At 40.4% G+C, this 16,000-nt stretch overlaps 1 protein-coding gene across 5 annotated transcripts in view; it reads right to left on the reverse strand.

Annotated features, from left to right (window-relative positions):
- The window catches only part of STK39 (serine/threonine kinase 39), a 298,211-nt gene that overhangs the window by 146,856 nt on the left and 135,355 nt on the right, over positions 1 to 16,000 (reverse strand). For all 5 annotated transcript variants that reach the window (XM_075933552.1, XM_025177794.2, XM_075933551.1 and 2 more), the window contains 3 exons: positions 11,499 to 11,607; positions 9,589 to 9,730; positions 4,778 to 4,833 (listed from right to left, as the gene is read on the reverse strand). In XM_075933552.1, the coding sequence (XP_075789667.1) occupies positions 4,778 to 4,833; positions 9,589 to 9,730; positions 11,499 to 11,607 (307 nt within the window). The remainder of the gene's footprint in view (positions 1 to 4,777; positions 4,834 to 9,588; positions 9,731 to 11,498; positions 11,608 to 16,000) is intronic.

The following is a 16,000-nucleotide window of genomic DNA, read 5'->3' on the forward strand; positions in this document are numbered from 1 at the left end:
TTTGTTTGCTTTAAAGGGGAATTGAGCCACCAATTTTTCAAATTTGTATTTTTTCTGATCACTGTTCCCTACTTGTTACTTTTTCTGGACTTGTTGTTTCAGGATTTCTTCCTGGTCTTGTTCATTTTTAAAGTAAAAAAAAAAGTAGGGGGACTCATCTGCAAAGACATCAGGAGACCACAGCAAAGAAGGGAATCACAATCATGAATAAAGTCAGGCAGCACGGGAAAGAAAAAGAAAATACACACACACACACACACACACACACACACACAATTCTGGACTGCAGAGTTTTGGATCTGAACACCCCTTGCAATTAGGCACCATTTTTGAATAGAGATTCAAAACATTAGTTGGGATTGATCCGGCTTTGGGCAGGGGGCTGGACTCGATGATTCTATGAAAGGGCTTGTGGCTGGCTAAGAACATTACATCTTATGCAGTCCCCTTTTTTAAATGAGCAGTTCTTAACTAGTCTTGTCAATTACTTTTTAAAAATGTATTCAAGGGACTTGAATGCCCTCCTTAATTCAACGGTTTACTCACACGAACCCAGTTATCAGCATGTGGCTGTCCATTATACATTTATGTTGTTGTGAAAGAACAAAATTAAAGTAGATCTTTGAGAAATCACTGACCCAAATGTGGACCCACTCGCATTTATTTCCTCACTGACCATGATTGGGGTCAGCATTTAGGATTTTGCCTTTGGTTTAAAAACAGACTTAGCGTTTGCTTGTTGATACTTTATCATTACTCGCCGCAAAACCATCATGAAGTGTCCCTCCAGTAATGCATTGCAAGTAGATTATCTTTTTTGGTTCCCTCCTTTATTTTCAAACACAAATACACTTTTTTTCCTAAGTTTTCCATCTAAACACACTTTTAGGGAACTGACCTGCAACTTGCTTGGTAAGGATTAAAGCAAGAACCTTGACTTTGGGCCTGCTGCGTGAAGCACTTTTGTTTTGTTAGGAGTTGCTACTTTGGGATTTGACATTATCCAGTACAGAATATTGACTTCTGAACAGGATTTGTGTGTCTAACTAGACAAGTCTGAACTGAGTTCTGAAGTAAAAAAGCCTTCAGAAGCAGGAGTGTGAAGAATGATGTTATTTTATTAAATAGTTATTTACCTTTCAGTTCTAGTTTATTCATTAGCTTTCCATGAAGTGACTTGTGCAGATGAGAGCTGGCTTTGGTTTTGTTTCAGGCCACATTTGTTTAATCCTCAAGCTTGTACACCACAACTTAAAAGTTTTATTTTATTTATAGGCACCTATTGTTATTAATACATATTTATTATTTTGGAATGTATTACAAAAGGCAAGAGACAAAAGAAATAGAAACATAATCTTCATAAAAGTCACCCCAATACTGTGCAATAGTTAAGTGTCTATTCTGTATATTATGCTTCACAGACATGCAGGACTTTCATATGCTTGTTATGTTAGAAGGAGATTGCAATGTTTGACAAGTCACATGTAGAAGAAGAACAAGAGCAAAAGTCATGACAGCAAAAGTGTTCCTTCACTGAGTGGCTTTGTAACCCATAGGTGTTTTACTTCAAAACATACAGGTTGTTTACTCAAAGGTTCAGAGAGGTTTGACTTCCCCTGTCCTACCCCAATACTGTGCATTTAGTGTTGACATTTTCCTGTATTGTTAGGCCATTTAACCAAATGGGAAAAGGGAAACCGGCAAAGCAGTCTCTTACCATGAATGTGTATAAGCAGCTGCCAAAGAGGAGAGGTTAATTATTGGTGTTTATGAAGCCTCTTAATCTTGCAAGTGGAAGGCATGGTAGGACTAAGACAGCCTCTCACACAGAATAAGTGACAAGATTTTCTAAAGTATTTAAGTGACTTTGGAGGAGCCCACAGACATTAAGCTCACATGCCCAAGTCATTTTAGAGAAACAGATATTTGAAACGTTTATTCTGAAAAGAGACTGATCAGTCACACAGGAAAATAATTCAGCAATCTCAGCCTAACGCTTCACGAACCATTCCCCACATTGCATAATTTGCCAGTCTTAAGTTATGACAGTCTCAGGGACTAGGACAGCAGGAATGACAGTAGTCAGGACTGAGATGTATTGGTAAAAATTTTAGATGTTTTGGTGTATTATGTGCATACATGCCATCCTATGCACTAAACATGCTTTAAATGGAAAGGCCTTTCATCAATTTCACAATTTTCTTTTAGAAGAACATAACCATAACCATCTGATTAAGTCATTCTAGAGGCAAACATACTTTATACTCCTCCTTGCAAACAGTAAAAAAAGAGTTTTTGGGCGTTTGTGTCAAGAGAGTCACCAGTACTAAGTCAGTACTTGCCAACTTGTACTAGGTACACATGATATCCTCTAAACCCAGGGGAGAAAATGGGAAGTTACTCTGGAGTAAAATGGTGATGAATATAGACTTCATGGTGTCTACCATACCCAGAGCACTAAACTAAGTTGTTCTGAATGAAGTCCCCTCAAAACTTAACACCTCATTTTGATTTTAAAACACTTTTCTTTTTAATAAAGATGGAGACCTTCACAATGCTCTGCATGATCCAGGTACTGTACTTTCCCAGGCTTAAAACTCAAACGTATGCTGAGCAGAGCCTAAGTACCATGAGTTTAACACTTTTGAAAAGAGGCAGCCTTAAAAGACTCTCTTTCCATCCTCCAATGCCTCTGATAGAGACAGCAGCAGAGGCAGGAAGGAGAGACAGGCAGCACCACGCAAAGGGTGCTGAGAGGAACCGGCTCTTAAGCTGGCTCCCCCCAGCACCAGATCTTGTTCCTCCCCTTGCTGCATCTCATACAGAAGCAGCAAAGGGGAAGGGGGGGGGAGAACGAGTAGTCGAGTACTCCAATCAAATACCTGATAAGCTCAGGCTTGTTGAGTAGTTACTTACATCCCTACTCTCAACCCCTTGAATAGTTTTCTACATCTCTCTTTCATTTATTGCTGGATTTACAATCACATTATAGGAAACCAGCAAGGACTCACAAAAACAGGTCACATCTAATTATTCTCCCCAGGTGAAGGTGTGGAATAGCCTTCTAGCTAGAAAGTGTGCCATAAAAACCACATTCTACAGCATACATGCCATATGTTAACACAGTCCTGGAGCTTCCTTAATTCTGGATGTACTACCTAGAGAAAGGGCTTACACACTGAGCATAATGCCAAAGACAGGAAGAGGAAGACACACAACTGATCACAGGGATTCGAACCACAGTAAAAAGCAACAGAGTACTGTCCAAGGAGACATATGGTAAATCTTGGCAAAAAAATGCAGTATTAATCATAAGAGGGACTGCATGACCTTCACAGAATCAAATATATAATCAGAGTATCAAGTTAACAGATCAACCATGACTACTTCTTAAAAAAATCTAATGCAATCCTGTGGCTAGAGCCTGGGGCAATTCCTTTAGAAAAAATGAGTATATCTCCAATTCTTGAACTAGTATTTCACCAAGAAGCCATAGTATCTCAGCAATTGCCCAGTATTCCCATACTTGAAGCCACGTGATTTCAGGTAAAGCTATATATATCTCTACCTTATTATTTCCTTTGATTTCCAATTTAACATTATTAGAAAAAGCAACTGAAAATTTAATCTCATTTATTATAAATATTAGATATTTTTGGGAAAAAAAAAGGTCAAACCTCCACATTTAACTTCTATTTAAATCAAAAGATCATTTCTGTGCACAAACTGACGACTAACTTTCTTCTGACTAGTGATTTTTCTTGATAGCTAATCTACTTATAGCTTCTATCACGATTGGTATTATTTCTATGCCCTTGTAGGCTTCTATTTAAAAAAAGAACAAAAACATGAAAAAAGTCACATTGACAACTCATGGTGTGTTCAAAACTTCTTCTACACTTATGCAGCCTACTGGCTAGCAATCATGAAAATTAAGTGATTTATTGGATACAGACAAATCACCAATAAGAAGGAAAGTACATGTTGTGTAACCTGATCTTTAAGTGGCCTTGGACATTGTTGGAGCATCTATCATTAAAACAATGAGCTGCTCAAAGTGGAAAGGGAAGAATTTTGTCCCTCCACTTATTTTCAAGAGCAGCTTTGTGGTCATGATCACTGTAAAAACATCTCCATTGTATTTCAGTATCGATTTTAAAGAACTAGAAATACAATTAAGGACACAATGTGGTGGGCATCTATATGAATTGCTTAGTCTGGGTTACAAATTCTCCCATGTATGGGAGACAGTTACAAGATGTTGGGAATAAAAAGGAAATAAAAACAGGATTTTGGACACTTTGGTATGGCTTTTAAGGCGACTATGATATAAGGTACATAGATGCTTTAGAGATTATGGGTTCCCAAACTGGGCTACTGCATCAAATTTGTTCATCTGACACTCCACCTTATCAGTTGGTAGTCCAAGAAATATCACAGCATTTCCAGTGGGAAAAGCCACAAAAGGTATCAATTAACCCATAAGAATGGCCATACCTAGTCAGACTAAAGGCTAACAGCCATTGATGGACCTATCTTCCATGCATTTATCTAGGCTTTTTTTTTTTTAAACTCCATTATTGTCTTGGTCTTCACAACATCCTCTGGTAAAGAGTGCCACAGGTTGACTGTGCATTATATGAAGAAATAAGTCCTTGCGTTATGGGAACAAGTAAATAACTTTTCCTTATTTACTCTCTACACAGCAGTCACAATTTTATAGATTAACTTTATTTCCACTTTCTCTTAACTATTAGGCCTCAATCACCATCATTACCTGCTATTTGTACGGAACCATCTTCACCCAAAAGGATATTGCCAGCTTTCAAATCCCTGCAATGCACAAATGACAAGAGAGTTAATTTTCTGAATAAAATTTCATAATGTATGATTCTACATATTGTACAGAAAGCTTCATAAGACAACATAAAATTAGCAAAAGGTTCAACCACTCAAAGCATGCTGATTATTGGATCTGCCACTAGCAAGCCAAGGCATTTAAAATAAAGGGAGTGACAGAACCTTGTCTGCTTATATAAAAGCGATTAGATATGCAGAATTTCTTCCACTGAATCCAAGGACAGAAGGAACCATTTAAGTTGATGTCTGGTGCATGAAATACAGCCTCTTCCCGACTTACGAACTGGTTACCGACCAAGCAATTGGTCGTAACTTGGTTTGTTCGTAAGTCGGACCCCATAGAGTTACATGCAACCGTGCTGTTCATAAGCACAGATTGCATTCGTAACTTGGGATCCACCATTTACGACAGCTTTGGTCATAACTGTGAACGGTTGTAAGTTGACCATTTGCAACTCGGGGACCGGCTGTATTAAATTTCACTTAAATACACCTATATTACACCTTTCATTCTTCATGAGACTCAACTAGCATGTCAAAGGCCAAAGGTTTCGCTATGTGGGGGCCCGAGTATGCCAAGGCCCACACACTCAGCATCCAGGCCCACCCAAATGAGGGCAGGACCCCACCCCAAATCCACAGGCTGGGACTCCTGATCTTGGCTGGGTGTCAACCAACTTGTCTGCATATCTCTCCTGCCAGCCCTGTGCACTGCTGCCCCAGTTTCCACCCCCATTCCTCCTACCCCCTTTCCTCAGGGCACCAGATCCCTCCTTCACACACATAATCCTTCTTACCCACTCCATGGTCTCCATCCTCCCTCATTGCCTACCCACCAGAAAGCTGGGCCCTCCTACTTTTCCTGTTCTAGCTATGCCACTGCCACAAGCAGACAACAGGACAGAAGCAGCAGAGAAGTGATTAAGTGTGACAGACCTAGATGATGCTAAGAAACCAGCCCGCACCCTATGCTGTAGCAGAAGGCAAAGAACCTATCTGCTTGAGGGAAAATTCCTCTCCAATCCAACATGTGGATATTCATCTTAGAGAAGCCTGCTCTGTACATCTAGCAAGTTATGCATCAGGAAAAAAAATCCTTCCTGACTCATGCAGGCAACTGGCTGCAGCGCAAATCCTTTTCTTAATTCAGAACTGCAAAGATTATGAGCTTGAAGGCAAGGTAGGCAATCTTATTTTCCCTATAGCCTATGAAGGAAGGGGTTAAGAGAATTCAGAGATTCCAGCACCAGAAGGGACTAAGGAGGCAATCCATCCCAACCCCTCTGCATAGTCTGTAGAGTTTCCCCAGAAACTGGAGATTAAAATCATATTTTTAGAAAGAAATCTAGTCTTAGAGACTTCAAGTTAGAGCAAATCCACCACCTCTCCTATTACCTCACAGCTAGGAAACTGTGTTCCTACTGGTAAGACACAAGCCAAACCAACTCTGAACGCAAACCAAAGATCAAATTCAGCTTAGCGGTAAATGGACAACTCCAGTGACCTCCAGGGAACTGAACCTTAAGACCATTGCAGAGATTGGCCCTAAGTAACTCCATCCTAACAATCAAATTAAACTTTTCAAAGTTCTACAGTGAGGCGCGGTCCTAATTGAGGCAATAATGTAAATAAGATTGCTTTCTTTAATCAGCTTTAAAATGCTTTAACCAAATTATGGAATAAGATTACATCGTTTACTGTCACTTTACACCTGTGCTGCATAGGTGGTTTATAAAGGTACTTATGTGGGCTGTAATATTTTGGTTATTGGAGCTAGCATATCTGGCATTAATGATCTGTGATATACAGGTCAGCCTTCATCAGTCTATAACTCAATATTACAAAGACATTTACTCATGCTTCACTTTGATTTAAGTTAGTTTTTTCAGACATTACTCTTATGTTTACAGCTAATAGAGAAACATGTGCATAAGGCTTCATCGGATTGGGCATTTTAAATGACAGATTTATAACCATTTAGACTGCACAGACTACACATTCCTTTCCATAAAGGCACAGTAAAAAATTAAGAATTGGAGTCATCCATCTGACTACGATCAGCTGAAAAGAATTAGCATTTGCTACCATTGACTAACTTCACTCACTGATATTAGGAAAGCAAGCAGCAGTGAAATGAAAAAACAAAATCACTATAGCCATTTTGGAAGCAACATTTCTAGTTTAATTTAGTGTCTGCTAGGCAAATCAAAGACAATACATTTGGGCAAGAAGTCTGCAAGAGATGCTGCTGTAAATAATGGTTCAATACCGATGCTGTAGAGAATTATTTCTCTATTCAGTCTTGTAATGAGACTCAAATAGCTCTTCTCAAGCTTTTTATATCCGGTTACAAAGAGTTGAGAAAAAGGTCTTCCTATTTCAGAGGACAGGTCAAAATATGACTCTTCCTTAGCTTAGCATGAACAACAAACTAAGGTTTGTAGTACATCCTTTGACGGTCCAGACTGGAATTCAAGAGACCTGGGTTCTAGCAAAGGAAAATGTTTCTTAATTTGACAAAAAAGTCAGCTTATTGGTTTAAAAAAAAAATCTGTTTGTTGTACTTATGTAGCATGTTTCACTTCAAACTATTAAAACAGGTGCATCACTGGCCAAATACAATTAAGACATGTTTACTGTATTAATTTGTCAACTTTTGAAAGCAAACAACTTAGAAAAAGACTACTAGAAGAAGCAAAGAAACTTTAAAGTCAACCTGTTCTCAAGCTGCTCAACATATAGTGCTTCTGATACCAAAATTCCATGTCATGGAAATAAGTGATACATAGCAGTCATAGGGTATGCCTACACTGCACGCTTACTTTGGAATAAGCTATTCCAGAAGAAATACTCTGAAATAGCTTATTTCAAAATAGTGTGTCTACACTACAGGAAAGCCTCAAAATTAGTCTGAGGCAGCATGTCCACATTAGGGGAGCCTATCTCAATTCAGAGCTCCAGGAAGCACTAGGGAGTACAGGCAGTCCCCGAGTTACGGGGATCCGACTTATGTCGGATCCGCAGTTACGAACGGGGCCGTCTCCCTGGTCTCCAGCAGACCAGGGAGAGGAAGCAAAGCGGCGGAGCACATGGGCAGCGGACAGCCCAGACGCGTCCGCTGCCCACGTGTTCCGCCGCTTTGCTCCCAGCCCCCCTGGTCTGCAGACCAGGGAGACAGGGAGCAAAGCAGAGCAAAGCAGCAGAGCACGCGGGCAGCGGAAAGCCCAGATGGAAAGCTGCAGACCAGGGAGACGGGGAGCAAAGCAGAGCAAAGCCGCGTTCCGCCGCTTTGCTCCTAGTCCCCCTGGTCTGCCCGCGTGTTCCGCCGCTTTGCTCCTCGTCCCCCTGGTCTGCAGACCAGGGAGAGGGGGAGCAAAGAAGAGCAAAGCCGCGGAGCCCGAGGGCAGCAGGACAGCCATGGCGCGTCTGGGCTGTCCCGCTGCCCCCGTGCTCCGCGGCTTTGCTCCGGACGCCTGTGGTACAGCAGCTGGGGCGCTGCCGGTTGGTCCCGTAGCGCCGCTCTGGGCGCTACTGGCCCAACCTGGCAGCACCCAGCTGCTCTGCCCCAGGCGTCCCCAAGTCAGCCGCTGCTGAAACTGACCAGTGGCTGACTACAGGAAGCCCCAGCCCCGGACTTCCTGGAATCAGCCGCTGATCAGTTTCAGCAGCAGCTGACTTGGGGATGCCTGGGGTTCTTAAGTTGAACCTGTATGTAAGTCAGAACTGGCGTCCAGATTCAGCCGCTGTTGAAACTGATCAGTTACATACATACTTATATACAGATTCAACTTAAGAACAAACCTACAGTCCCTATCTTGTACGTAACCTGGGGACTGCCTGTAGTTTCAAAATAGTGTGTCTACACTACAGGAAAGCCTCAAAATTAGTCTGAGGCAGCATGTCCACATTAGGGGAGCCTATCTAAATTCAGAACTCCAGGAAGCACTAGGGAGTAGTTACTTTGAACGGCCTTGAGGACGAGCTACTTCGAAATAGCTATTTCAGAATAGGTGTTATTCCTCGCGGAATGAGGTTTATGGAAGTTGGAATAAGCCATCCATTATTTCCAAAGAACCCAATTGCTGTGTAGACACTTGCATTTTTATATCAGAATAACATCCATTTTTCCAAAATAACGCTGTGGTAGACGCATCTATATAGATTAGCCTGAGTGATGGAAGAAATATAGAATTACATATAGTCTATACCTCAGGAATTGGGGGTAGGGGGAGAGAAGAGGTGATGAAAAAAAGTGGGCATTTACTAAGATATGAATTTCTTTTTCAACTCCAAAAGGTGTTCATGGGTCCTTCAAAGGTTTATATTGAGTCAGAGGGAAAAAAAAACAAACACGCCCCAAAAACTGAGATCCGATTCATAGTTATGAATGTATTCACTAGGGGGCGCAAATGAGGCCTGCACTGTGTTATGCACCATGCAAATACAATAAAAAGAGGGTCAAAGCCCCAGAGAGATTGCAATTTAGGTAGAAGTGGAGACAGAACTGTTGGATACAGACACAGTACAAAACAACAGTGATAAGCCAGTCCAACTATATCAGCTGCCTACACAGAGCTATTTGCCACCAAGAATTATTGAACATAGCCTTTAACACGTGGAGAAAAGCATTAATTCATTCAACTCACCAACCTATTAGGATTGATCAGTGTCACAGTGAAGACCACTGATACAATTTAAGACTACAGTTCACTGTATACATCTTCCTACCTGTGAATCTGCCCATTCCTGTGTAGATAATCTAAGCCTTCCAAAACTTCTTTAAGAATTGTTGCTATTATAGATTCTTCAAGGACACCATTCTTGTGTTCCCCTCTGTTGACAATATACTTTATTATATCCAGCATTGAACCTAAATTGAAAAGCCAGATTTCCATGGGGGCAGGGTGGAGGGGAAGGAAAAGAAAGTTATAAACAACCTGCTTGAGCAATCTTACCATAGTGATTCTTGAGAGATCAGACAGACAATCTGGTCTCTATTAATTCCTACATTTTAATCTTTACATTTCTTTACTCTGCTTCAATTTAAACATATTTGTATCCTCGCAAAGAGGCACTCAACTGCCAGATGTCTGAATAAAAAGTGCACAGATTGCTCAAAAAAGAAATCATTCTGTTTAAGAAAAAAAAACCTCAACTTTCAATTAGGCAGTCATGCTTACTTGTTTATCACCCTATTATAGTTGTATATTTCAATATCATTGACATTTTGTAAAAAAGACAGACTAGAACATGTTTCCTTCCTTCAAAAGCTTCACTCAGATCCATGTGGGCTAGATACTATGTCTCCAGTTGCAGGACTAGAGATGAAAATGGTGTACCATAAAGAAAAAGTCTGCACCCCTGGTAACCTGCAGTGTGAAATATCACTTTTAAAAAACAAAGCTTTTGTTTTTAATGTCACAGTTTTCAATGACAACACTGTCTGTTCAGCTTGGCATTTCCTGACAGTAACTTACTAAGCTGTTAATGATCGTTGGACTTCATTTTGTGTCCTCAGCTGTTCTGATTAACTGTTGGACCAAGATATTATGTATTATTTCTTAATATTTTCCAATTGAAGCCCAAGTAACAAACTGTTATTTTAGATTTAATAGATTTGTTTTCTAATCATAGAGGGGCACCAGTTATCTGCTGTCTAGGGATGTTAAATTTAAATTAAATTGGCTAATCAAAAAGTCAATGCAATTTGCATCGACGGTTTGATTAATCAATAAGGGTGCCTCTGTCTTTGAAGTGTAGCAACAGCCCCAGGAGAAAGCACTGTGGGAAGTATGGGGCCAGCAGGAGACTCAAGCAGTCCCCCACAGCGTTTCTTTCTGACAGAGGCAGCCGCGGGAGGGGGCAGGGGGAGGAGGAGGGGGAGAAGAGAGCAACTCGTCAACTATCCAGTAAGCATTTGCACAGTTGACTAGTCATTTAGTCCACATCCCTACTGCTCCAAGATTTGTGACAATGGCAGAACATTTAATAACACGGTATGATACAGTAAGTTATTTGCTAGCAAGGAAAAATTTTGTTTCACAACTGCAAACTGATGGAGTGTTCTGTCTTTTAGCATCCCACTCCCACCCTTCCCAACGAGAGGGCTAGGATTAAGTTTTCATATTGTCCACAATAATCATGCAAGCTGCAGGAATTCTCTCAAACATGCAGTCAAAAAAATAAATAAATAAATAAAAGACGAGGGAGAAAACAACTTTTGCTAGAGGCCTAATATGCATGAAAATATATTAGTCCTTCCCTTGGTAAGAGAAGGGATGAGGAAAGTGTGACCTGCTGGTTTGTTTACATTTATTTTAGATAAGTAAACCAACTTGGTGCTGATAAGAAGTGACAACAGAACTGACTAGATCTGGCAAGAGTGCATGTTTCTTCACACTGCTTGAATAATGTCCATAAAAAACAGCATCCCTGCTACGCAATTCAGGCAATCTATAGGTTTCAAAGTAAGTTCCTCTACTTCTCTCTTCCCCACAGAAACAGGTATTTGTATTGAATGAAGACATTCAAAGGCTGTGCCTATATAAATTATATCATACACCATCTTGAAGTTAAACAAGCTCAAGCAAAACACAAAAAACATACAACCCCCCCCCCAAAAAAAAACAGTAACTTACCTCCACTTAATAACTTCATAACCAGCCAAAGTTCATCCTTAACCACAAATGATGTGTAATAGGTCACTATATTGGGATGATTGCATTGACTCATGGCTTGAATTTCTTTCTATAAGAAAAGCAAACAAAGGCAGTCTGGAATGACACTAGTTCTATTTTGCTATAACCATCATTTTATGTTATTAAAAATTCCTGAGTGAAATACTAGAATTGTTCACACACATATTTATAGTTTCCATACATCTTGGGCAACAGAATCTGTTAAGATGGATAATATTAAGGGGAGGAGCTCAATACCATGACTTCTCATGGGATTGTGACTCCAAGTCCCTTCCTCCAGAAGAAAAGAGAAGTGATGGTGGACAATCTACAAAAGGTAGAAGGCAAAGGGGCAGAGGACTGCAAAGAACAGGTTTGGCATGCAAGTTGGTATTCAAAGGAGAACAAATCCACTGTAATGCATCTGCACCCTCCCAGGCTTATCTTAAAGAGCACTTGGAATCTCAGGAACAGAGAAAATGGACTCAAGGAAACACTTGGGAAAGGCACATAAGAGAAGAAAAGGGGTGAAAGACAAGTGAAGTATGGAGTTCAAGATGGAAACCACATAGCCAAGTGAGTGGAATGTTCTTTAGCTGTGAGCCAAGTCAAAGGAAATTACTTAGTATACCATCAACAATGACTGTACAGATGCTTTCTTGCAGCCTACATTCAAGGAAGTAACTAAAATTTCAAGCTCCAAAAACCCCTCTTCTCAGGTTCTTATTTTAACTGTACACGTTAAGAGAATTTCTTACCATGGTTCTAGACAATGTGGAATAGCTCTGGGGGTCCTGTGCTTCTGGGCAGATAGTTTTTGCCTCAAGCTCGCTGTGACCTTCCACACAGCCTCTTGCCCTTTATTAGAGGCAAGGGTCATAGCCTACTGAGCCAGTCAAACAGTCCCAGTGCCCACCCTTCAGGGGTGATCTCCTTAGTGGTATAGGGAGGGTTGGGGGAATCAAAGACCCCTCTTCCCACCCCACCCCCCCGCTCTGGGTTCCAGCAGCAGTAAATAGTAATTCTTCCAAAGCAGGAGGCAGCTTCCAGGGAATGGGTTAACCATTACCTGGTAAACATCACCCAGTAAGGGTGATCCTTACTGGTTAACTGGTTACACATTCACATCTTTAAGCTGATTAGCCTCTCTTTTTGCTTCAGGCATGCTCCTAATTGGCACTAGGTATCTGAACCAACTGCTCTCCAGAAGACCCCGACTGGTCAATCAGGGAACAGAAAACTATTCATTCAGTTGCCTGTATATTTATCTTATACCAAGCTAATGTGGCCAGCTGGTCTAGGTCTGTCACAACAGTTACACGTTGGAGCTATTTCTGTTCTTTTTTTTTGCGGGAGGGGGGGGAGAAAGCATGAATATGTAGTTTAGCTTATGTTGGTCTCCCTTCCACAATTAATTGCAATTAGCATGAAGGCCTCTAATTGTTAGTCTGCACTGCAACGTCAACTCCTGTTTGAGCTGAGGTGCAAACCTAACCCTCCCCATTTCTGCCCACACTGCAAGTGCACTAACATGGGATCAGACCCAAAGCCCCACAACCCTACCAGCTGAGCTCAAGCCTATTCAGGATCCAGGGTCTGAACCGTATTGCTCTGCAGTATAGACACAGCCCCATCAGTCATCCAGATTTATCCCTCAATTCCATGGAACATCCGTCTTACCCTTCACTATCCCAGCAATCTGCAGTCCACATGTCTGAAAACAGAAACACCACTCTTGCACGGTAGAGTCAATGGGAGCAGCTCAAGTCCGCATTAGCCCATTTTTTTCTGATCATGGATCTGTAAGCACACTATTGGAGCATCTTCTGGGTTTACAATGAGTTTTGCAGACTACTCAAACCAATGTAAAGGGCAAACAGGAAACTTTTCCAACAGCACCATACTTCTAGGGTTAGAATGGCAATATTTAGGGGGCAAGCACTAGGAATGATCATATCTAGAATAAGGTTAGCTCGACTCAAGTCTATACACTATCATGTGCACACCAAAGCTCTAGATTGAAGCACCAGTTAGAGAAGGGGGGCGGGGGGGGAGAAGAGGCTTAACACAGGATTTAAATAGAAGCCCAGGATTCCCTAACGTGGGTCAACAGATTCAAGTCCCACTAGCCCTGGGCCTTTATTGCTGTTTACACATACCTTAAAAAGAAGGAAAAAAATATCCAGATTATTCTCACATTTAGTTACATGTCAGAATAATAAGAATGATTTAAATCACACAGCAGTCTCTCGTATGTTGAGGACTTTGGCTTAACATATCATCTATGATTATTAATAAAAAAAACTCATGCTTTTTTTGTAAAGTTGTGATCTTAACCCAGCTGTCCACATCAAGTTGAAATACCACAAGTCACACTGTGACTCATATTTAACCTCCATTTTCAAATGAACAATATTTTTGTTCATGGTTGCATATTGTTGCTTCATGCTGTGAAACAGCTGCTGGTGTTTCTTCAAGGTACCTGCATGTCACGGTTCGGAAAAATGTACTCCCTATATTCAAGAACATGCATGGCTTAATTGTTTGTAAAGATTAAAATACTTTAAAACATTAAAAAGATTTAAGGCTCAAACATTTTCATTTGTTATGCACAGTTAACTGGAGCAATAACCACCCATGATAGGTTTCAAATGGGTCCCATATGAAGCAAGATTTAAAAAAGTCTTGGATTTGAACTTTTCAGCTTAGAAAAAAAGAGGAGGCGGGGGGGGAGGGAAGGGAAGGGTAGATATGATAGAGGTCTATAAATCATGTCTGATTTCCATGATGTGGAAAAAAGGTGAAGAAGGACAGTTATTTTACTTGTTCCCATAATAGAAGAACTAAGGGTCACCAAATGAAATTAATAAGTTTAAAAACAAAAAAAAAAGTACATTTTTCTTCACACAGTGCAGTCAACCTGTGGAACTCCTTGCCAGAGCATGTTGTGAAGACTAGGACTTTAACAGGGTTCAAAAAAGCTAGAGAAATTCATGGAGGTTAAGTCTATCAATGATCATTAGCCAGGATGAGTAGGAATGGTGCTCTTTGCCTCTGTTTGTCTGGAAATGGATTACAGGAGAAAGATCACATGATATTTATCTGTTCGGTTCACTTCCTTTGGGGCACCTGACATTGGCAACTGTTGGCAGACAGGATACTGGGTTAGATGGACCTTTGGGCTAACCCAGTATGGCTGTTCTTATGACAGCAAGCAGCTCCAATGGTCATTTAGCTTACTATCAGTTAATTGCACTTGTACTGCAGAAGGATGGGAATTTCAAAGAAGAAAGAATTCATATGAAGCCTACAATCAGGTTACACTGCGTAATATTTAAGATCTACAAATAGCAATTTTTTTTCTGAGGCTCAAAGTTCACTTTCAATGGGGAGGTTCACCTAATTGGACAACTATAATTTTGAAAAAAGCGCATAAACCCCCATTTTCAACCACATTTGGTATAACAGTAAGTCATTCTAAGAAGATGAGCAAAAAGGATTTTTAATTTTTTCCACTCTACTTACAAAGAGCATTTTGCAGCATCTAAATGGGGAAATGTTTCTTGTTTCTATAGTTCTACCACACAAACATTTAAAACATTTAATGATATGACTAAAGCTCCAAAACTGGCAGAAAGGACTCAGAGCAGGTATGATGACTGAAGGGAACTTTCAAATTTGTTAAATTCAATTGCAGATCATGGATCTGTAAGCACACTATTGGAGCATCTTCTGGGTTTACAATGAGTTTTGCAGACTACTCAAACCAATGTAAAGGCAAACAGGAAACTTTTTTTTATTAGGGATCATTTATTTGGATCTGTCCTGATGCCACAAAAGTCCATTGGATAATTATATATTTTTCAAATAGACTGGAGTGGCTCTATCAAGCAAATACATCTAAGTTCCAGAATGAATACAAAAGAGTTTCCATTAGTTAGGCTAATGACTCTAACTTTAGATCGGACATCTAATAGTCAGGTAAGAATACAAAAGTACAAAACATACAGGAAGCTGACTTCATGTATTAGAAGTGCTTCAAATCCATGCATATTCAAGAAACTGCAAGAGTTTCGCTTCTTCCTTGCAAGCACAATACGCAGAGATTTTTTTAAAAAGTAACATCTCACTCCCATAAAAATAGGTTAGATCTTCATTTTATCATTAAGTCAGGACGACTAGCTACGGCAGGCATATGTTCCTTGATTTGTGCAGTTAATTTATATTTACGAGAACACAGGACAATAAAAGTAACAATGTCAGGGCTTTTGATAGCTTGCATATCCCTCAACTTATTTAAAATTCCTTTCCAACTCCCTTTCCATTTTAAATATATGTTGCAAAAATCTTGCATCTGCTTACATGGATGTACTGAGACTAAAAAACACCAGACATGGTGCATTTCCACTTGACTGATTGCCAAAGCAGCTGAAAGCTCACATAAGGTGACAATGCACATCACA

The sequence above is a fragment of the Pelodiscus sinensis genome, chromosome 7, assembly GCF_049634645.1.
Source record: "Pelodiscus sinensis isolate JC-2024 chromosome 7, ASM4963464v1, whole genome shotgun sequence".
Lineage (NCBI taxonomy): Eukaryota > Metazoa > Chordata > Testudines > Trionychidae > Pelodiscus > Pelodiscus sinensis.